The 24168-nt window shown below is 38.1% G+C and overlaps 1 protein-coding gene across 2 annotated transcripts; it reads right to left on the bottom strand.

The window, feature by feature from the left end:
- Window positions 1-3658: 3658 nt before the first annotated feature.
- Window positions 3659-23146, bottom strand: edaradd (EDAR-associated death domain). 2 transcript variants are annotated; one of them, XM_031902592.1, is made up of 6 exons: window positions 22962-23146; window positions 16665-16723; window positions 13857-13896; window positions 8905-8981; window positions 6157-6202; window positions 3659-4234 (listed from the first exon to the last, which is right to left on the bottom strand). In XM_031902592.1, the coding sequence occupies exons 1-6, from the start codon at window positions 22987-22989 to the stop codon at window positions 3843-3845; spliced, it is 642 nt and encodes a 213-aa protein (XP_031758452.1). In that variant the 5' UTR covers window positions 22990-23146; the 3' UTR covers window positions 3659-3842. The 2 variants fall into 2 exon arrangements, with proteins under 2 accessions (XP_031758452.1, XP_002933922.2); XM_002933876.5 differs by having other exon boundaries at window positions 3659-4222; window positions 22962-23139.
- Between the last annotated feature and the right edge of the window lie 1022 nt (window positions 23147-24168).

Here is a 24168-nt window from a genome sequence, read left to right as displayed (position 1 = left end):
GATCTCTAAATGCCAGATACTTTGGTAATCATATGCACAATGGGCATCAAACTGTTCAATGGACCCTTGACATTCATATTTAGGGTGTGTTTTCTTGGTACCTAATGCTATGTAGGAGACAAGGTGCTTGAAAGTTGAAGCTTTGAGGCAATTTTTATCATTGCCTTTTATCAAAACCACCAATTTTAGGAAACCATTTCAACTACATAGTTTGGAGTAGAAAGACAGGGATGGCCATTTTTAATTCACCCAAATGTGTACTTTCCAAAAATATATAGTTTTGGGGGGGTCAACATATTTTTGTGTTTTAACCACACAGAAATGCAGTAAATGTGTTGAATTTTCAGTAGCTAAAGTGATCTCCAGGGCAGTTTGTATTCACTAACATCTTTAGGGGCCTCCCCAAAATCCAATGTACAATGGGCATCAAACTGTTCAGTGGATGCATGAAATGGGAATTTAAATTTTTTAGAATTTTCATACATTTTTAAAGAAACTGCTAAGTTCAGAAAATCATTGCTGTTTGGTACTTTGGAGTAGAAAGACATGGTTATCCATTTTGGATTCGGCAGAGTGTGCACTTTTTAAGAAATAAATGGTTTCTTGGGGTGAACCTAATGTTCCAGTATTTTTGGCTTTGGAATCTAAAGTATGCCGTATTCTGCTGTAATGCTTTGAAAATTTGGTAATTTACTGATGGGATATAAAGTCATTAATCTTCATAAAACTATAGATATCTAGAATTGGCACGTTCGAGAGAGATGAGGCTTTCCGAATCAGTTGAATTTTCACCCATGCAATAAAAGATTTTTTTGATATAAATCCCTCTATCATGAAAAATAGCAATTTGTCTTTTTTTTGGTATTTAGAGTCCTAAATTTTGTTCCAGAAGTATAAATATACAAAAACTCAGGCAGATTTGGAAAGCTCAGGGTCTCCTAAAAAAACAATATTTAGTTTTCCCTACCTAAAGTAACCCCAGCCCCCCCTAGTAAATGACCTTAAAATGAGAGAGCATAAAATGTTCAAAAAATGCCTGGCACTGAGGGGAACTGAAATTCCGCGGGTACTGAAAGGGTTAATTCCATATTTATTTTTAAATAGGTTATTAGAAGTTTCACAAGCAAATGTTATCTGCAGATGGAGAATATTGTATTTAGCTTGTTGCCTTACTCTGCCATACCAGAAACTAGATGGAAAAATAAAAGCTGCTTAATCTCTACGTGTCTGCTTCTCCTCTTCGCAGCAGAAAATTATGTTATTGTTGTTTTTTGCCTTTGTGCCTATCTGCAGCTGTCTGAAGGGATTTTGTTGCATTGAACTAATTCTATCTAAAGAGTGTACTGCTAGACTAAAAAGTGACTAGTGACACTCTTACTCTGACTATTGCCAATATAGTCTACAAGCATGTTATGTCAGAAAACATTATATAAACTTGCAGAAAATTTTAACACAAATTAGCCAAAAATTAACATTATAATGTAAGAAGCAACATAATGAACAATTTGTGGTCACTACATAAACCTGCTTGTTAAGCTGAAATTTTCCCTTTTTCCTTTCACAAATAAAATCCATTTCAAATCTGTCGCTAATTTGCCATCCAAATAATGAAACAATTTGAGAAAAAGCTGGACCCCATATATTTTCTTTTCAACACTTCACGCCATATACATACGAGTTTCAATGCTTAGAACATTTTCCTTCAAATAGTAACTTTACATTACAGTCTTTACCCTCAGCAGAATTAAACACACAAATTATATAAAGAAAATAATAAAAGCTTCTTTCCTAGAGAAAAAACTCTTACCTTAAAAAAGTTAGCTACTTACTTGGACTAGCTGCTAGTGATGTTCAGGGTGACGAAAAGTCGATCTGCAGCTGACCCTTAGCCGGCACCCAACCCTTACCCGCCTATTCCCAACCTGCACCCTCCCATCTCTTATGTCATGAAGGGGGCAGGGCAATGGAGCGTGCCTATAAATAGACCCAAGGCAGAAGCAAGGCATAGTAAGGTCACTGCAGGGAGGATGGAAGAAAGAGCTTGGCCCAAACCTGCCTGAGACATTCAAATCTCGTGTGGATGTCGGCCCAAACCCGCCTAACCCATGGGTAAACCCAAAGGTCCTGCAGGTTTTGGTCCAACCTGCACATCACTACTTGATAGGTAGAAGTATACATTTTTAATATTGTAATTTGTTAAATTAAGCACTTTTACTATCTATCTAGCTATCTATCCATCTACCTACCTATATATCCCATTTGCATGATATTCACCTGCAAATTTTTATTACTCTGCAGATATATCTAAAGATCATTCCACATACCGGCTCTTCTTACTTTAATCCTGCTGACTTTGGTTATTGCTTCCTGTCTCTAGGACTTTTTTGTATTCTTCTGCTTTGTCATTTATACAAGGTCTTTAAATCTGGTTTCATGCAGGAATGGCCATTACCCTAGCTCAGTGCTGTCCAACTGGCGGCCCGCGGGCCGCATGCGGCCCTCGACCCCCCTCTGTGTGGCCCCCCACCTGTCTGGCTGCTTTGATGGCTTAATTTGTGTAAGCTTTAAATGGTATTAGTACTGAGATTAACTGGCCCCCTGCATGGTTCTCACCTCAGATTCAGGCTGTAATCCCTCTGTATTGTTTAAAAATGTAATCCCCTTTGTTGTTCACACCTTTTAATCTCTGCATTGTTCACCACCTGCAGTGTTCACACCTCAGGCTCAGGCTGTAATCACCCACATTGTTCACTTCTTCACACCTCAGACATTGTATGTACTGCCTAGCCTATGCTGTCTGTGTATAGGCAACATGGGGTAGGCAGAGTATGGCACATACAGGCAGCATAGGACAGGCAGAGTGCTGCCTGTGTGTGCCATACTCTGCCTGTCCTATGCTGCCTGTGTGTGCCATACCCTGCCTGCCCTATGCTGCCTGTGGGAGGTGAACCTGGCAGGGGTTTGTTCTGGGAGTTTGTTAGCAGTTAGCAGTTGTTAGCAGCCATTAAATGGTCCCTAAGGTGTGTAATTATGTGCTGGCGGTTGCTGTACTATCCACAGGGGAGGAGGAGGCACATGGATTTAAGGGTGTGTCTTAATATGACATAATATAATCTTTAACATATGAATGATGGTTGATATCCCTGCAGCGACCATTGTGATAAAATGGGTGTGGTTTGAAGTGGGTGTGGTTTAAAATGGGGGAGTAGCCAAAACTGGCTTCCATTAGCAGCCCTCCACCATGTATGCGAGAGAAATTCCGGCCCTCTGCACCGCAGAAGTTGGACAGCACTGCCCTAGCTGATCTACAGTAAAAGTAACAGAAATGAATGAAAGTAACAAAAGTTATGTAGGGAAATGCAATGCAAAACAAAACAATACTTCAATAAAAACCATGTTTTGGAGATTGTGCTGACCCATTAAAGTGTTTTTATATTTTACAAAGGGAAATTATAAGATGGGAATAACTAATAGAAAAAGACTTTAAGTCAGACTGCTACCATGTACTTACCCTTCCCCATAAAAGTTGCCATAGCTGAACCACAAGTTACACAAATGCAAGCTTCTATATTTACTGTAAGCAAAGCGTGTAAAGTCCTAATGCCTAATACTAGATGTGAGCTATGAAAAGGCAACAATATGAAGTCCAAGTCTGTTCTTACTAAAAATACAATGGGTTTAATGCTTTATGAAATGCTGAAAATTACAGTTTGCTGCTAGTGAGTAAAATCCAGGCACAGGGATGGCACAAGAAGGTAAGAGTAGCCCAACACTGAGTCAGTGGAAAGTAGCACTCCTCTCATTTACACTGCTATTAAATGTGTCCATAGTCCATAAGGATTTCATGTTAGACAATGCTCTTGTGGGTTTTTATATACTCTCATTGGCCACTCCACATTTACCCATTTTGATAATACCTTTTGGACATCAACCCTTTGATAAAGCTTGCACAGGTCAATGAGCTGTTCCACTGTCCTTTCACTGTTACGTAATAAAAATCCAATCGTGGGACTTTGATGCTTCTGCTCCAGGAAGCACAATTCATCGTAACTCATTCCCCACTTGCTGGCAAAGTTTCTCCAGTTCTTTACAGTTGGGTGGCAAGGATCGAGCTTAAGCTTCAGAATGTACAGCAGATCCTCATCATTCAGGATATCGCTAATAGTTGGTGCTAAGTTGCAACTCTCACTGCTTTCTTGGCACACGTTGATTCTGGATAAACCTTTAAGTAAAACTATTACAATTACAATGAAAGAAAAGACTGAGCAAAATTAGATTTTACTTAGAATAAAGAAAGTCAGCATAACATAAGGGTTTAAATGAAAGGGGAGTACATATTAAAAACAAGCATGTGCATTGTTCAGGGATACAAAACAGCTTTTAGTTAAAGGACATGTTCAGCTAAATAATGAAAACAATGTCATTCTAAGTGACCTTCCAATATTCAATAGAAGAAATCAGTGGTTTTAAAGCTATTTGTAAACTAAAGTGTAATTTAAATCCGTTTCTGGCTGTCCTTTGCCATACCCTTCTAGTCAGACTACAGGAAATCAACTCTCCACAACTCCAGTTCCCACAATTCCTTTAATACTAATTAAACCTCTTCTTCTCAGGTCTGTTAATCACAGAACATGTGAAGCATTGTATGGTATGGTATGAGCATAGTGTAGGCAATCAGGGAAGTCAGAGGATGAAATAGTAAGCGATAGAAGCTACTTTCAGATAAAAGGGGGTATCTGGGGGGGTATCCTGGTAGTTCACAAAGGCCACAAAAATAGTACAAATCTTTATTGAAAATTACATTAAAAAGATAAGCTACCCAATTTTCACTTAGTCATAGGCTTATGACTCATTATAGTTCATTAAGTCTATGACCATTTGGGCAGGAAATGAGTAGGGCAAGTGGAGATGCTTACCTTTCTAATGTAATTTTGTAAAGACTTTTACTCTTTTACTTTTGTGGGCCCTGTAGGCTCCTTAAGTGCCTGGATGCCTCCCTTTTTCCTACTGCTGACGACGTTTTGCTTCCTGAGAGAAGGGCTGGTGCACCTGCACCACCTACTCAACTTGGTGAGTGCTTTTACGCCGGTTACCTATGCAGCCATTTCTTGGATATTTAAAAAATTACATTTAAAAATTAATGTAAATTGGCAAGGTGCTATAAACTGTATTTTCTTACATCAATTAAAAAAACATTTTTTTCATGCTTTATGTAGACATTTTCTTTAATTACATGAGAATAAATATTCCCCCAAAAATCTATGATTATAAAGTCAGTAATACGATATAATTTAAATACCATATATACTCGAGTATAAGCCGATCCGAATATAAGCCGAGGTACCTAATTTTACCTAAGAAAACTGGAAAAACTTATTGACTCGAGTATAAGCCTATGGTGGGAAATGTAGCAGCTAAGTTTCAATAATCAAAATAAATACCAATAAAATTACATTAATTGAGGCATAAGTGGGGTATATGTTTTGAAATATTTATTTAAAAGAAAAACAGTAAACTAGCTCTGTAAGTGGAGAAGAGTGTCAACAAAAACAATATGAGTACTACCCCATGCTATTGCACATTGGCAAACTGGCGGCAGTCCCGAAATAAGGGACTGAAAAAAAGTCCCGAAATAAGGGGAAATAAGTATTGCAACTGGGAGCGGGCCAGTGCAGTGGAGGGTCTGGTTGCGGGTGGCCTAATTTGCACACAAAGGAAAGAGAGTGCTAGTCTCGAGTGACACATGGCACCCGACTCGAGTATACTGTAAGCCGAGGGTGATTTTTTCAGCACATTTTGGGTGCTGAAAAACTAGGCTTATACTCGAGTATATACAGTCCCTCACTCTTTGTAAAGACACTGCTGTTGGAACTGTTGGTAAGGGGCACAGAATATCACTAGGAGAGGTTGCCTGGCATAACCCATATAGTAGGAGTGAGTTAGAAGACCTATGATTCTTTTAAAGTATCCTATTTGTAGCAAATTTATCTTCAGTAGAGAGTAGCTGTTATGTATGAATACCATTAAGTGGAGGCACTGCCTGTATGTATTTACAAAGGTAGAAAGATCACAGCAAAAAGGCATCCCCATAGCTTCACAATAACACTTCATGTGCACTTTGCGCTGGTTGTTCTACAAATACTACATTACACCTACCTTTTAGCACATTTATAGTCAGTAAGGGACAGTCATTTTCTTCTGGCTAGATAATAAAGATATTAAAAAATATTGTTAGTAGTTGTCATGTTTCACTACAGTACTGGTTACTGATCAGCCAACAGTGCTGCTATAGATACAGAACGGATTATTGCAAGGAAATGACCCACAGTTCACATGTTGGAAATAAATGAAGACTTGGGGTTATATAGGCAACACTTCTACACTCCTAGGGGCACATTTACTAATCCTCGAATCCGAATCCCGAATGGGAAAAAAACGGATTGGAAACGAAAATTTTGCGATTTTTTTTCGTCGCCGTCACGATTGTTTTGTATTTCTGGCAACTTTTTCGGCGCTGTTGCGACTTTATCGTATTTTGCCCGATTATTTAATCGAGTCGCAATTTTTTCGGATTGCGCTATAGTAAACGGCGGAAAAACCAATCCGAATGTTTCGCGACGGCGACGAAAAAGTCGCAAAAAATATACGATAAAGTCTTAACGGCGACGAAAAAATCGTGCAAAATATGAAACAATCGCGACGGCAATGAAAAAATCGCAAAAATATCGATCATTACGAAAAAAACTTATTGGGACGCTTTTGGACGTTCATGGATTAGTAAATGTGCCCCCTAGTGTGTCAGAATGCCTTATAAATGAACTTGCTCAGCCCTTTCCATTTGATGCTCCTTGATGCACCCTCTTTAAATATTAATATAATAGAAGAAAGGAGAACAGAGCCTACACAGTGTAACCGCACCCATCTTTATTCTGGAATGCCACATGGCATGTCTATTAAGTGTGAATCAAGTACTGGCATTTACACAGAGACCCCATCACCAAAGCTTCCCCCTGTATATCACATAATAAACAATTGTGCCCATTAAAAAGACAACGTTACACAACCACCTTATTTTTGACCAAGTTAAATATAAGCGCATAATAATTTTTCCTTTAGGCTTTGTACATTCAGGAAACTGCTAAAATTAACCTGTCCATCACCAAGGTCTGGAAGGCTGAGCGCAGAGGACCTATCCACTCAATCATCACTTGTCCTATAATTGTACTCATTTTGAAGACAACGGTGTTTCAATAATTTGATAATGGGTACAGTTGCCACCTCACCCCTTTAATACTGGTCACATATTGAATTAAGATCCTGCATGGCTAGTTAGCAATTAATTTAGGTGATGCTGCAGACTAAGCTGATTTTTGTGCAGCCATGCAGCATACACATAAATTGCATGCTACCTAGCTGTGCAGAATGTGGATTAAATATGTGTCCAGTATTAAATGGGAGAGGGAGCAACCCTAACTATAGGGCACATGTAAGACTGCAATTGCAATGTGCAAATTTGAGTGCAATCTCCACGTTTTTTTCCGCAATGCATTTTTTTTCTAGAATTCTGGCATAATTACGGTTGCAAAATAATATTAATATAATATAGACATTACTTTTCTGAGGTAGTTTGCAACTGCTTTTTATTTTTTGTGTTTTTTTGGTTATTTAGCTTTGTGTTCAGCCACTCTCCAGTTTGGAACTTTAGTAGCTATCTGGTTGCTAGGGTCTTGTTTAGTGGGTTAAATGAAAGACTGCAGTGGGTTAAATGAAAGACTGGAATATAAACAGAAAAGCGTATGAATGATATGATAAAAAGTAAAAACAGTACAACATTTGCAAGAGCACAGAGCATCTGTCAAAAAAAATGTAGAAGTGGAAGGCAAATAGTTTAGAAACGATAAAAAAATAAATAACGAAGACCAATTGCAACCTTGCTAGGAATAGGACATTCTATAACATACTTGCTGGCAGATTTACTAAAAATAGGATTTTTTTTGTTTTTAGAAGCTTTGTTTTTTATTTCAAAAATATTCTCAAAAAAATATACGTGTATGTGGGAACCACAAGAGGTAGTTGGGAGGTTCATTACACATTAGCCTTAAGTCAGTCTATGTATAGGCCCTCAAAGCCTTCCAAAACAAAAAAGTCACCCTCTGTCTATGTTGCTTTCGACTATAGAAATTATGTTTATTAAAGCAATCTGTGGGCAATGTATTATTTATTATTTAGCTTATTGTTTAAGGCACTGATGGGCTGAAAATGTGTACATGTTTTTACAACAATCTTTACGCAAATTTCTGGAAATATAAAATCAGTATGTTTTACTTTTCAGGAAGAATAATCAAAAACTTGTAATAAATGTAGTAATTTAATGTAAAGTTTGCGAAATAAAAAGCCTGTGTAATGCTGTCACTTAAATGGGTGTTACGGACTGCCACATACTTTTTTCTGTGGAAATGATTTACTTGATTCAACTACGATACAGAGCAGACCATGATGTGTGTTATGGCAGGATAAAAATGGTTGCAGTTATCTAACACTGATGTTCAGGCCCTTCTTCCTCCTTCTATTTTGTTTATATAATGTCATGTTTATAATATCATGTGCCTGACAATTTGCCCGTGGCATTTCCTGAGGATAAAACAGTTGAACTCTCGCTGATTGTTTCCTATAATAATTAAAAGAAGGGAAGCTGTGAGCAGAATCATCCAACCATCACAGAATACATGTGGGAAGTACAGATATGGGATCTGTTATCCAGAATACCCAGTACCCAGGGTTTTCCATAATTTGGATCATCATACTTAAAGTATTATCTACTAAAAAATAATTTCTAAGTGAAATAACCCAATACGTTTATACATAAATAGCAGGGATTTATATTTTAGGTCATGTATTACTTACCTGCTTAATTCTTTCTGAGTCTGACGTGGGGGTTTCATGAAAATCGTCTACATTTTCCATTGGAATAAGGCATTCATCTTATGAAGAAAAAATGTGAACCTTTAGCAAATTGAAACATCTTCATTGCACTTTTTTATAACATGTTTATGAAGTGCGGAATGATTTATGTAGGATCTATGAGTTTGATAAAACATAAAACACCATGGAGAGCACAGGGCTGCCAGTATGAAATATTGGGAGCATTCAAGACCTGTGTAGGTACAATGGCAATGTAGAATAAAACGGTTTATTAGAAAAGTTTTGTGACCCATGCTGATGGGTTATTTTAATTTTACTAGTACTGTACAGAGACTTTTACAATACTACTCTACTAAACTTGGAGAAACAGATATGTGCAACACGTAGAAGTAATCTCCTATAACTCAAGTCTGTTATGCTTCCATGATTATCTACCTGCACCTTGGATACCTGCCGGTAGGAACCCATGGGTTGCACATCACTTTGCAAGAAAGGGTGATAATTCCAAGTGAAACTGCTTTTTCACATGACAGTTGCTTTGTTGTGCATTTTATTTAGCTAAAATTTGACCTGCTGCTTTACAAAGCTTTACAAGTACAACATTACATAATTGCTAAAAGGAAATATTTTCTTGCAGTTTATACCAGTCTAACTCTGCATTGGAAAAAGCTTTGAATTACCGAAGCACTAGATTAGCCACCCCTGGGCTCAGAGCACATCAAACGACTTTTCTGGATGAGATCCAGAGGGAGCTGACTAGAGGTAATTCTAATTCACTGTAATTACTTAAACAATAATTTAATTTAAAAATGTCAAAGCAAACATTTTACCAGTAATATTTACTCTGCCTAATGTGGAACTCCTTTCATCTCCTGATATTTTGAAGATGAACATTACAAAAGAGGCGTGCTGCATATGTCAACTGACATTTTAAGGTAGGACAACTCCTTTTTGTCTCCTTACTGCTAGAGGCACTGATTATAGGCCTCATTTATTAATTTCACAATTATTTAGAAACAAAAGCCTACATCGGCACTGCTGTACAATGCAATTAAGCTAACGTCTATTTAAATAAACCACAGCCATACAGGCATACCCTCGGTGATGGTAAGGGCATGCAAAAAATTGAGTCTTAAGCTGAGTCTTACTATACAGGTGTAGGACCCATTATCCTGAAAGCTCAGAATTACGGGAAGGCCATCTCCCATAGACTCCATTTTAAAAAAATAATTCACCTTTTGAAAAACAAGCCTTGGGCCTATTGGGTTTATTTAATGTTTAAATTATTTTTTCATAGACTTAAGGTATAAAGATCCTAAGCATTCTGGATAACAGGTCACATACCTGTATATATATCTATATCTATCTATCTATCTATCTATCTATCTATCTATCTATCTATCTATCTATATATATATATATCAATCATAGCACACAGGGCAAAAGAAGAAAAGTGGGAAAAGTTGTATGTCAGCTAACCCCATGTTATATGGGTGATAATAATCCACTGGCATTTTTAAAGGAGAAGGAAAGGTAAAATCACTGGGGGTGCCAAAATGTTAGTTTGACCCCCCCCCCCAGTGATTGTAATTGCTTGCCTTATACTATACCCTGTACTGGTGCTCCAGTTCAAAGAAAACTGCACCAGCCCAAGGTAGCTGCGAAGGAGCAATCCTCTTCCTCGTGTTTTCTTTCTTCGAAGAGGATTGCTGGAGCACCAGGATGCGGTATAAGGCAAACAATTAAAATCACTGTGGATGCCCAACATTTTGGCACCTCAAGTGATTGTATCTTTCTTTTCCTTTAAGACCTTTTTTCATGTTACCATTTAGTGTGGAAAAGAGGTTTAAAAAATCCAGTATTATGACACTATCTCACTAATGTCATTTGGTTACTTGATGTCTCTGACACCCTTTGTTGTCCAATAACTTTTTAACCAAACACACGCTACACATAGGGGCTGATTTACTAAGACACGAATTCCGACCGAATTGGAAAAATTCCGATTGGAAAACGAACATTTTGCGACTTTTTCGTATTTTTTGCGATTTTTTCGGCGCCTTTACGACTTTTCGGAAATTATCGCGACTTTTTCGTTACCAATACGATTTGCGCGAAAAAACGCGAGTTTTTCGTAGCCATTCCGAAAGTTGCGATTTTTTCGTAGCGTTAAAACTTGCGCGAAAAGTTGCGCTTTTTTCGTAGCGTTAAAACTTAAAAGGTGCGATGTTTTGAGCAAGTTTTAACACTACGAAAAAAATCGCAACTTTTTGCGCAAGTTTTAACGCTACGAAAAAATCGCAACTTTCGGAATGGCTACGGAAAACTTGCGTTTTTCCGCAAAAATCGTATTGGTAACGAAAAAGTCGCGATAATTTTCCGAAAAAATCGCAAAATACCGATCATTACGAAAAAAACGCAATCGGACGCAATTGGCCCGTTCGTGAGTAAGTAAATGGGCCCCATAATGTTTAAATATTTTTCTGATATCTTCAGACCGCACTACCCTTTGGTAAAAATAACTTAAATGCTATTTATACACTAAACGGTAGTGTATTGGGAGTATCCTTAATTCAGAAGGGTCTGGGGATTTTTGTGGATAACAAGCTTTGTAACTCTAGGTGTCATTCAGTGGCCAGTAAAGCAAATAAAGTTCTGTCTTGCCTAAAAAGGCCATTAACTTGAGGGATAAAACATTATTTTGCCTCTGAGTCTGGGGATTTTTGAGGATAACAAGCTTTGTAACTCTAGGCAGTGTCACTCAGTGGCCACATATTTGTGCACTTTGGTATTTTTTTCAACCCAGCTTAACTATTTAACTATGTACTAGAGTTCTAAAGAAAGCGATATTCTTTAGTTACCTTTGCTAAAAATGTGTTAATAGAATTTAAGTAGGGTCATGTTAAATAGAAAGCTGTTGAGAAAAACTTGTTGGATTCTGGCTGTCTGGAACACAGTTAATTGTAACACAGTAAAACTGGTGAGTTGTAAAGAAGACTTATTGAAACAGGAATACCCAGGTAATGGGCCTCTTGTCATCTGCCCACCAATATTATATGCAGCATACAACAAAATGAGACTGCTGCTGGTGCATAATTCAAACTTTATTGTACACACCAAACATGAGAACAACAATTCGGGACATGCATACAAGCATACTCAGCAGCAGCCAACAGCCTCATTTTGTTGGCATTGTAATCAGGGGAAGCAGAAAATGTGTGAGTGTGGGTGGGGTTAGTGTTGATAAGGCACGTAAGAGTGATTGTAAATATACTGTGTGTGTGAATTAGGATACAAGGAACAATACTAGTAATTCCCGCTCAGCCTACAGTTGGAATGTATACTACTCTACTTATCATTAATATAGGTGTGGCTCTTACTCTATCGGGAGATACATATATGGCTACAGAGGCTTGGGCCCTGCAACAGCCCTGCCTGAATGTGTGGAAAAATATTCAAGGATATTTTTTTGAAGATTTTTTACTGTTTTTATCACCAAGTCTTCCCATGTTTTTCTAGTCAACAACCAGGCCTCACCCTTCAAAAACATCAGCAGGGGAATTTTAATTTGGGGTAGAGGTGCCAGATAATATTACTTCTATTTACACGTTAACATTGTATCAGCAATTGTGATGGAATATTTTTTTTTTAATTTCTATTTAGTTCAGGCTGCAGTCCTCCGGCTATTATTGTATTACAGTTTCAACACCTAGAGCATTTTAAGAGGTGAAGTTGTAGTTTAACATGATACAGGACACTCCAGATATAAATATTTGGCACTACCTATTTTCATTTCCCTATGCCTGTGTAACTTTTAGCTCCAGCCTGGCTTGTGAAAATCCTTATTGTTAGTGGGTGATAATCAGTGGGATTAAATAAAAATAAAGCAGCAACAGAAAAAAGTTTATTAAGCCATAAGTGTAACTATGGTTTGTGCAGGCTTCTGGGCAGTGAACTGGTTAAACACATGCATTGCTGTTTATTTACTTTCCCCACAAAATGTGCACATTCACTGGCACATCAGCCCCTACCACAGGCTGTACTGGCGAGTTTTTGCACCCGTGTTTTGTTTGGAAGAGATAAACAGAACAAAGAGGGACTTTCCCTGAGCCCCTGAGCTATAAGGAGGAACATTATACCAGTACTGGAAATACCAGCTGAGACACTGGAAAAATTGAACATGCATTTATGTTCAGAATTAAAGCTGTAATGGCATTTACTTCTACACAATTTGCTTACAAAAATATCAAGTTTTGTATTCAACTCATACATACACCACACAGACGTTCGGTTCATGTAGGAGTCAATAGGAGGTTTTTGGGTTTTTTTCAAATTCAAGCTAATTTTTTAATTCATGTTTTTAAGAAGTTTGAGCTGTTTTTTTAATGTTTTTAAATTATCACATTTTCAAGATTCAGTTATTTTAATAAATAGGTGTGCAATCAAGATTTTCAAGTTTTTTCAAAATAAAAAAATAAACAAATCGGCCTCTAAGTCCACAGACCTATTTGGTTACAATATAATTTTAGTTAGTACTGATAATGCTATTCTGTGAAATGCATGTCTCTGAAGGGAATTTCAACAATATTTTAATGTTTGAAATATATCAAGTAAATGGTTTACAAAACAATTTTGCAACAACTATTCTCTCTGAAGTCTTGTGCCATGTTTTTTCATAATTAATCTGTGCCTTATGCAACAAGATTTAATAGGTGTCAGTTAATGAGACCACAGACAGAAGTGCAGGAGCACTAAGCGGTGCAAGAGCCCTTCAGTGCTCATTCAAAAAACACGTCTCTTTGGGGCCTGGCTGCACTCCTTAGCGCAGATAGAAAATCCAGCATAAGGTGCAATGCAACCCTTTCCTTACTACCTGCCATAAGAGGTTGAGAATAATAGCTGAAAATAATATTGGCATAGAAAAAACACTGTACCTTTAGGAAGTCCTGTGTCTTGTAGGGGATACTTTTCTGTCTGTTGAAAAAAAAGTCATTGTTGTTAAACTATGCAATGCAAGGGAAGTAAGATCTTCATTATTTACATTATTTAGTTGATTACCAGGCAGGTTTTATCAGGCTGCTCTAACAACTGATTTTTTGTACTGTATGGCTGCTATGGTACAATTTTTATAATATTTCGCTATATATTTGGTACAAAAAACATCTGTGTTGTCTCTCTCCCTCAGCAACAAAAAAGCACTGGCACTCAAAGCTGCAAAAATGGGACAAGCCCTTTAAAAATCTTTATTGCGGAGGTGCAATGTTTCGGGGCAAAATTACCCCTTTATCAAGCATTTTGCCCTGAAACGTTGCACCTCCGCAATAAAGATTTTTAAAGGGCTTGTCCCATTTTTGCAGCTTTGAGTGCCAGTACTTTTTTGTTGCTATTGGAATTTGGGAGGGTGCCGATCCCTCCAAGCAGTGTGCACCGAGCGCTAATTTTTCTTGAAGAGCTAAGGGTGTGCGGGTAGGATCTCCTGTTCTTGTCTCTCTCCCTTTCCATAACAATGTAAGTGCAAAGAGTGCATTTTGACACAAGTATCTTAAAGAATGGAATTTGACATGCAACTCAATGCAGGGAAATTTGTGGGAGCCAATTGCACTTGTGGGTATAAATGTCCCTAGAAGTCTTTTGTGGTTGCTACTGACCTAGAATTTAGTTAATGGGAAACCCTGTTGGTTGCTTGGTACCCACTACTATTGCTTAACAACATACATTTGACACTGGTATTGTCAGCAATGCCCTAGTCTGGAACTAGGGTTGAGCCACTGGAAGCAGTGTGGTTTGGGCCTGGCAGTTTACCTCATATATTTTTTTCTTGCCTGTGTTCCCAGCTAACCTGATCGAGCTGCAGGAAATGAAGGGGCTATTTAAGCCTGCCTATTCCAGTACCCAGGCCTGGATCATTAAACCCTTCTGCTTTATCCAAGCCTGTCCTGTTCATTTTCCCCCAAATTCTTTTTCCCTGGTTTTGACCCTTGGCCTTATATATATATATCGTACAGGGTATGATATGTACACGGGTTATCTTGTGTCTGGTCATCTCAATGTTCAAAACAGTTACATTAGTAGGCTTATTGAGAGTTAGCGGACGTATGGGCGACAAGGTAATTGGCTATCTCACGCTTAGGTGTAGTTTGTACATTTTTGAGAAATTGTAGCTAAAATGTTCAGGCACAACTCACACAGAGGTGTCCATTTCTAATGTCAACATCTTTTAACCCATCTACTTCTGTGGTCTCAGTTAACTGTTCCTGCCGCTCGCAATATCACGTCATGCCTTGAGATCCATTGTGGCTGCCCTGGGCTATGCACAGGGAAGAGGGGCGCCAGCTGGGGCTATGGTTAGGTTATAACCAAGTGATTAAGCCTTTGTTCATCCAATTAAGCCTTTGTTCATCCTATAAACTATTATTTAGAGTTAACAACAGCTGATAAATTGGCCCTGTAATTGTTTTTAACAGTAATAACTGCAAGGAGAACAACTCTTAAGCTGGCCATACACCACCGATACTAACCTCGTTTCGTACGATATTCGGTGCGTGTATGGCATGTCGGCGAGTCAATCGATATCGCAGGAAGCTGCTGATATCGGACGACTCGCCAATCGGCCAGGTTAGAAAATTTTGATCGGGCGCCATAGAAGGCGCCTGACCAAAATCTGCCGTCAGGGCTGAATCGGCAGAAGGGGGTAGAAATCCTATTGTTTCTACCTCCTTATCTGCTGTTTCAGCCCTGACTGTGTGTGGCGGATCTGACGATGTTTCGTGCGACCGATGGTCGCACGAAACATTGTTAGATCGCCACTTGTATGGCCAGCTTTAGGGTGAAGACACAATGAGCTACTAGTAGCAGCTAATTGTTGTGGCTACTAAAAAAAACAAAGCCGAGATCATTTACTGATAATTGTCTCTACATGTGTTTTAGCAGAGGCTATTCTCACTACTGTCTATGGCAGGGTATTTTCTAGAGTTTAATAGAAATGAAAAAGTAGCTGCTACTGGTAGCTCTGTGTGTCCACCCTTATGTTGTCATACAATCTAAAAAGAGAGATGTAAGTGCTCATCTTCCAATGGTACAGAAGCGGTAGCACCCATGCATAGAGCTCTAGGGCCTACACCATTTGCAGGTACAATTATCGGACCCCGTATCCAGAAACCTGTTATCCAGAAAGTTCTGAATTACGGAAAGGTCATTTCCCATAGACTCCATTTTGATAAAATAATTCACATTTAAAAAAATGATTTCCTTTTTCTCTGCAATAATAAAACAGTACTTTGTACTGGATCCCAACTAAGATATAATTAATCCTTATTGAAGCCAAAACAATCCTATTGGGTTTAATTACTGTTAAATAATTTATTTAGCAGACTTAAGATAGGAGATCCGAATTATGGAAAGACCCCTTATCCAGAAAACCCCAGGTCCCGAGCATTCTGGATAACGGGTCCCATACCTGTACAAGCTGTGTGCAAGGTGCAGAATAAAGCTCACTCTGACAGAAAACAAGTGGTAGGCAATATGTATAGGGTTCCCCAGTGCTTGGCTTGCCCTGAAACTCCCCAGCTTGTACATACTCAATGACACACAACCTAGTAGTGTTCCAGGGAATGTCCATGTGCCATCCACCTCCTGCTGCTTCAACATAAATGGCACTGGATTTCCCCCTGTACAATTCAGCAGTAAAGCAACTGTACATGAGTAGCATTAAATGAAATGAAGCAGTTCAAAAAATTACTCACAGTTTCATATGGTAAAGTGCTGGGTTCGGTATCTTCCACTGGTTCTTTGGACTCATGATCTATTAAGACATATATTAATTGAAATTGTGAGATTTAGGCCTATAGCTTGGGTAAAAAAAGAAGAGCACAACTGAGCTTGCCCTGTGATTGGTTCATGTTAGTATCTGCTTTTGCTATTGATGCCAGTGACATGTACTGTATCATGCATGGATAACTGAGGCCACCCTGCTACACAAATAGAAGGCATCTCTTGGTTTGTCTCTAAAAAATGGCATTGTCCACTATGGAAAACTTTAGACATATATTTCTCTTATCCAGCTGAATCTGTCTAAAAGTATACTCCATCTGTACCATGTACCAGTAGTTTATTTAATATTAGCAAATGCAGCGCTTGGCAAAAAAAGGTGTTCAAACATCAATACTAAGCACTTGCACATATTGTCAATACACCTGCTGAACTATTACTGACCAAAACTTAAGGACAAGAAACAGAATCCTTAGTACAAATGAGCCTTTTAATTTACACCTGCCACTGACCAGGCATTGGGTGCAAGGTTCCCTAAGTGCAAGCTATGTGCCTGTATTCCAGATTTGTTGGCAGTTGGCACCTGGAGGAAACTTGCAAATGAGCTGGTACTGTGGGCAAAAAAAATTGTTGTTGGGTGAACTGCATGATTTGCCTGCACTTTGCACTTAGCCCCTTGAGTAAAAGAAGCCCTCAAACAGATAAAACTAATAAAAGAAATTAGGTTTTAGGGAATGAAATGGCAACACAAGCAACAGATAAACTTAACAGATCTTTATTTTTAATATTTTGTTTGCTTACTTTGGGAGAGAAGGTATCAATATCTTAATAACTGAATATGAACAGACTGTATTATGGTAGCCCTTAGAAACTCTTAGTACACAAACTCATAACAAGTTAATTCTACAGAAATCTTCGAGTTATCTTATGCTGACAGATGTCACGTTTTCTCCACCCACTTGCTCAGAAATCCTCAGTCGAGGCCAAACAATGTAGCACACCAACAAGATAGGACTGAAATGCTTGATGGGTGAAGCAACCGCATTTGTAAATGAGGCTTATGTTGTCCATAAACACATTTTATTACTCGCCTATGATACCTTTACTGATATAAGCAACATAAAGAATTCACAAGGAATTATTTCTACAATGTACATGCAATAAATAGTATTCACATTTCATTGTTCACATTTTGCATTATTTTCATTGTGGTAGTCACATCATACACTATGAATAATCACGATTTCTGTGGATTTGAGATTCACAGGCACTAACTGGTTAACAGCAGAGTGCAGATAAAGTTACAAATGTTGCATTCTAATGCACAATTGGAAGTGTCGCCTGAAATGAGAATTCCACATCAAATAAATACTGCATGCAGCAACTTGCATGAACGGAAGACATGTATGATGAGCCTGCATCTGTCTAAACATGAACAGAATCATGGTTTGCACATGCTATTATTAACATTTGGCTGGATCCACACTGAATAATTTGATGGAATTGTCAAAACTGCTTCAGAGAAACAAAGGAACTGGGAAGTTTATTTACATAACCTGTACCTATTTAATGTCTGAATTTCTGCTCTTAACACAATCTGCCTGCCTAATAGATGCATTTGAGTGCACATACTAGCTATGGGTGCTGACTTTTAGCACTGTTATGAGAAACAAATATTCTATTAGTGAAAAATATGTATAATGTTCATCTGTTTCAGTCATTTATTGTGGCTTTCCTTGAGGACTGGGTAAAGTAATTCTAAATGTGTCATCTCAGGTGATCTTAAAGGGGAACCGTCACTAAACATTATAAAAAAACCATTTATTTTATAGTTATTGTATTTGTTAAATGGTAATTCACTTTAATGTAAACATTTATTTTCATAAAGAATTGCCTTATCTTAGCAATTTCTCTGGGTTTTTTTTTACAGTTTTTTAATTATTTTCCTTCCCTTTCTGTCTCTTTCCAGCTTACAAATGGGGGTGACTAAACCCTGAGAGCCAATAAACCATTGCTCTATGTAGCTACAATTTTATTATCTTTCTAATCTGACACGTTCCTTTCTTGTCTGTCTATACCCTGAATTTGTCTTGCCTACCTGGCTAGCCTTGTCTACCCTGTGTGTGCCTAATCTATTTTGCCAATAGCTGCCCTGGCTGTGCCCCAGTTCCATCTTCCTTCTCAGCCAGCACATCCTATCTAGAGACCAGTGACCCTGACAACTACTGAGCAGCATAGTGGGAATTTTCCCTTTTAACCACTAATAGTTTCTTATCTTGAATGGCAGATGTACACAATGTAGCAGGGCACCAGCTAGAACATGCCAAGGAAATGCCTAAAAACTGCTGCATGATGAGTATCTTAGACAATACAGAAATACATAGGTTTTAAGAAAATGCATTTAATAAAGGAAAAAAGAAATAATCATGCCTCCACACATAGCATTCCATTAACTAATGTTTTTGATTCTTTTACCACCTCCCTCTACCAAGCAAAAGCCTTGGTTTGGCAGTTCCTTAATTATATGTACACACAGAGGTGTTGTGCCTTTCTGTGCTACATTGCAGCTGTTTGATTCTTGAAAGCACTGAGGCGAGACATGTGGCTCACTGGGCACTAAATGAATAAAGGAATGAAGGCAATGATTCCAACACCAAGCACAGAAAAACATTGCTTTTATTCTGTTGCAGGTATGACATTTATTCTTCTCCTGGCCCCACTTACATATTCATTCCCCATTATTGAGCCAGGCATCTTACATTACACTCCAACAACAGTTAAACACATTCTTTTGATTAGGGTGTGGTGGCATGGAGTCTGCAGTCTCCAGTGACATGTGCCCCACAAATGCCCCAATAATTAGCAATGGCCAATAAACAGCCAATAATTAACAATGTTAAATCATTTTGCGGTTCATTTGATATGTCCCCAGATGCAAGTGCTAGAGCACTGAGGAGTGTAAAAGTGCACCATGTTCAAAAAGTACCTCTTTTTGTGGTGTAGTTGCATGCTGAACCTTGCACAGGACTGAAGAGGCACCATTGCAGCCTGCAACCAGCAACGCTCCCTAACTTGTGCATCTGCATAATGTGCAAGTCTGAGGACTGGTAGGGGGTATACCTATGTGCCTCTGCCCCACACGCCACTCATAAATACAGTGTCGCTGAATGCATTTATCAGAAACTATAAAACACTTCATTCATCACCTGAAAAAACAGCAAAATAGCAGATGACACTGCCGTGTGGTAGTCCTCAGGGCACCATTTAAAGGTTATTTAAGGTGATGGATAAAGATTTTTTTTGCACTTCTAATAAACCTAATAAAAGACCTACAAAGAGCTGTATGTATCCTTCATATTGAACAACATATCCTGTATCCCATTACAGAGATTGTACATTATTAATATCAACTCCTGCATATATATATATATATATATATATATATGTATGTGGAAAAATCTACTTTTTAGTAGCAAATCAATATTTAATATATATATATATATACTTACATATAACAAATATATATATATATTTAAATATTTAAAGGCTGGGGATCTTAGAAATTCATATCATTACCTACAAAGCAAAATTATCGTTGGCATGAAAAATCCTATGAGAATATTTTTAGCAGCAGTAAGCCAATAGCTACAGTCATAACTAGAAAATTCAACTATTCCAAAATAGTCAGAGTTCCTTCAGCTGTAGAATGAAACACACACAGTGTAAGTATAACAGATAATGCCCTAAACACTATGCTTGGGACCTTGTGGAAGAAACAACAGGACACATGACAATTGACACATATCTCAAGATAAAAAGGAATTAAGAAGATACAATATGTCAGATTTCCTTCTTCAGTGACAAATACATGCTGGTCCTTCGTGTACAAAGATTGTTTATTATACTCGGGTGTTAGCAGAAGGAATGTGGAACAGAAAGAAGAACAGGATTCCTGCTCAGTGTTGATGCAGAAGTCACAATGTCATTTCCCTAATACCAGGGAATTAACCATTAAGCCTGTTCACAGCATCCACAATCTTTCACAGAAACCCATGTATTGTAATTATATGTACTAAGGAAGGAATTTGCACTGACCTAGGATGTCACCTCATTTCAGGGTCAGGTGTTATCCATTTATCACAGACACTGTGACTGCTAAATTGTGAGACTCAAGCAGGGTTTACAGAATAAAAATGCAATCAGAGGTCCCTGCTCACAGCAGCTTACATCTAAAGGATGCATGTAGCAAACTCCTCCACCAAAGATATAAGTATGGAACATTTATTTAGAAAAAAAATTAAAATAAGATTTTTAAAATGGAAAGAGCATTATGACTTCCAATTTTAACTGAGAAGAGTTCAATCACATCAATATCTTATAAACATCTAAAGGGATTATAATTATGGTGTAGACAAATGAAAAAGTATTTAAAAGAAAATGTAAAATAAACATCATAATAACTACAGCTATATTGCCCTGTGCAAGCACCTTTCTAAAGTAAGCTATACATGTAACAGTTTGGTCTGCTAGTTTTTATGGGGCCTAAAGTGAAAACAAAATAGAAACAACCCCACTAAGGCAATAAAGTCACATATGTATCAAATAAGCACCCCAACATGCAGTACTGGAATTCACTCAAAGCAATGCCAGACTCCAATGACCTAGGGACTAAAAAGTTAAAGGAGTAATGTAATAAACTAAGAACAGGTATGGGATCGGTTATCCAGAAACCCCTTGTCCGAGCTTTGAATTACAGGTATGGGATCCCTTATCTGGAAACCCGTTATCCAGAAAGCTCCGAATTACGGAAAGTCCGTCTCCCATAGACTCCATTTTAATCAAATAATTCAGAATTTCAAAACTGATTTCCTATTTCTCTGTAGTATAAAAACAGTACCTTGTAATTGATCCCAACAAAGATATAATTAATCCTTATTGGATGCAAAACAATCCTATTGGGTTTAATTAATGTTTTATTAATTTTTTAGTAGACTTAAGGTATGGAGATCCAAATCACGGAAAGATCCCTTATCCGGAATACCCTTGGTCCTGAGCATTATGGATAATGGGTCCTATACCTGTACGATAAGCCAATTTCCACATTTTCAGCAAATAATTTAAATGTTTAAATGATTTATCAGTAGACTTAAGGTATGGAGATCCAAATTACAGAAAGACCCCTTATCTGGACCTTGTTCACACCAAGAAAAATAACCCATAGCAAGTTAGCACTTAAAGGCCGCCTGTTTGACAGCAAACATCTGATTGTTATTGCACATGGCAGTATGGCACAGGGCTAATAGTTTGGGTTCTGCCTTAAAAAGAAACTCGTAGTTGGCACACAGGGTCAGCCTCACACCAGCACCTTGGAAATCTGCTTTAGAATGCAATCGATCAAATAATGGCTGACAATTCACCAGGTAAACTTTTCATTATCCCTTTTACGCCTGGACCAATATGGCAACTTTCTCAACTCTGGAAAAATGTTTGCATTACAAACTGGTCATGTTTACTGACAAAACTTACCCACAGATCTCAGTTTATCTAGCAATATTTATTCTGATTTGCTGAAAGCAGAATGCCACATCATTCTGTTCTGCCAGATGTATTAAAGAATGTGGAAAGACGGGGGTATTATTTAGATTTAGGCTTAATCCTAGAATAATCAGCTACAAGCTCTGACAAGAACAAGTGCTCTTCCTGAGTAGAGTTTACATTATCTCTGTACATATTCGGTTGAAAAAGAAACGCACAAAGAAATATCCAAACTTAAAAATCACAAATTATGGTTTAACTCCTTTGCATTTAACCCTCTACCCTCCCCGTTATCCTTAATGCTTTTTAATCTATTGAAATCTGGTTCTATTAGGAGCAGGTTTTAAAAAAGTGGTAAAATTATCAAAATAACAAAATATATAGAGGAATAATTACAAACTCTGTAATAGGGGGTTAGATCTAAGTTCTAAACAGATTATCATTTAGATATTGAGAGCAGTAATGCAATCTTATTGTAATATGTCACCCAGACTTAAAAATGGTCACAAAGCTGACAGCTGCAGATCGGTGAGTGAAACTGCTGTGGCTATACATTGGATATACACTGTAATTATTACACAAAACCACTTATTTTCTACACTTTGCATGCATTTCCTCACAGCAACTCTCCCCAACTCTCTTTTTTTTCTCTAAGCAAAGAAACAAGAACTTTTTCAACCCTCCCACACTCTAATCTGAAAGAAATAAAAGAAAGAACATAAGGGAATTCGCCTTACTGTCAGAGAGAGGCTCCTCAGAAGCCATGTGCCTTTAAGTCTCAGGGCTCTTGTCTATCTCTGACAATGCCACAACAAGCGTTATGTACTCATCTACGATCCTCACTTCCTGGTTCTACAATAAGCATCTGTACAAATTTTTTTTGAGGGAAAAATGACGTTTTTATAGGTTTTCAAAAGTATATTTACACCACCTACTGGATATGCTGATTATCTTAATGTAACACCTTCCCCCCTTCCTACACCTCCCTCCCTGTGTTTTTCATGCAGGGAGCCTTTCAGCTGCCAGCCTTTACTGAATGGCTGAGGCAGATTCCATCCTGACCGAGATGCCTGAGGCATTATCTCCACAAGCCACACATATCATTGTTTCTTTTCTGCACATACATTTCTGCATTCTCCCCAGCTTTTCTACCATGTCTTGCAACGAACCACTGCTTATCATCGCGCCTGAAAAAGAGAATACAAAAGTCTCAGAGACTCATTCTGGGGCCACATGTTTGCTATGTTACAGCAGAATATGGAACTAGGCAAATATTTAGCTTTAATCACCCTCCCCCATTTCATTTGGACTAAAGGTGGCCATACACAGACAGATTTCAGCTGGTGATTCAGCACCTTATCTGCCCGTGTATGGGCACCCCTGATGGGCCCACCCGATCACATCGACTCGTTCTAACAGCCCGTATACCTGCCTTATACCCTAGGGTCAAACAATCAAATTAGCCCTATATTGCCCACTGTAGGTAAAAAGCCGCTCCTGGTAAGAGATGAAATTCCGATTTTTAAATTGTGCTCTCTGTACTAGCAATGCAGCCCCCCCTTCGCCCCTCTCTGACGTGAAAAGGCTAAATACATGGGGGGCGGCATCAACTTGGCTGCCTCAGGTGGCTAGGACCCATGAGGCAGCGCTGATTGTGACACAATGTTGATTGAAGTCTCTGCCTCTAGCACCCGCAGAGAGATGACATGCAGCAAATTTAAAGTTGACAGTTAAAAAAACAAAATTAAACCCATCACCAAAGAAACAAATAAACAAACCAAAAATAGATGTGTGTGTGCATTTATAGCACTGTCATTAACACAAAACATATAAGTAATACATAATATATATTTAATATATATAAGTGAAGCCCTGCCCATCATCTGTACAACAATTACAACAGCCCAAATCAGCAAGATGTAAAAGGACAGAGAAAGATACATA

This window comes from Xenopus tropicalis, chromosome 5 (genome assembly GCF_000004195.4).
Source record: "Xenopus tropicalis strain Nigerian chromosome 5, UCB_Xtro_10.0, whole genome shotgun sequence".
NCBI classification, from domain to species: Eukaryota; Metazoa; Chordata; class Amphibia; order Anura; family Pipidae; genus Xenopus; species Xenopus tropicalis.
The sequence above is the reverse complement of the archived record's forward strand: the minus strand, read 5'-3'. Positions and strand labels throughout refer to the sequence as shown.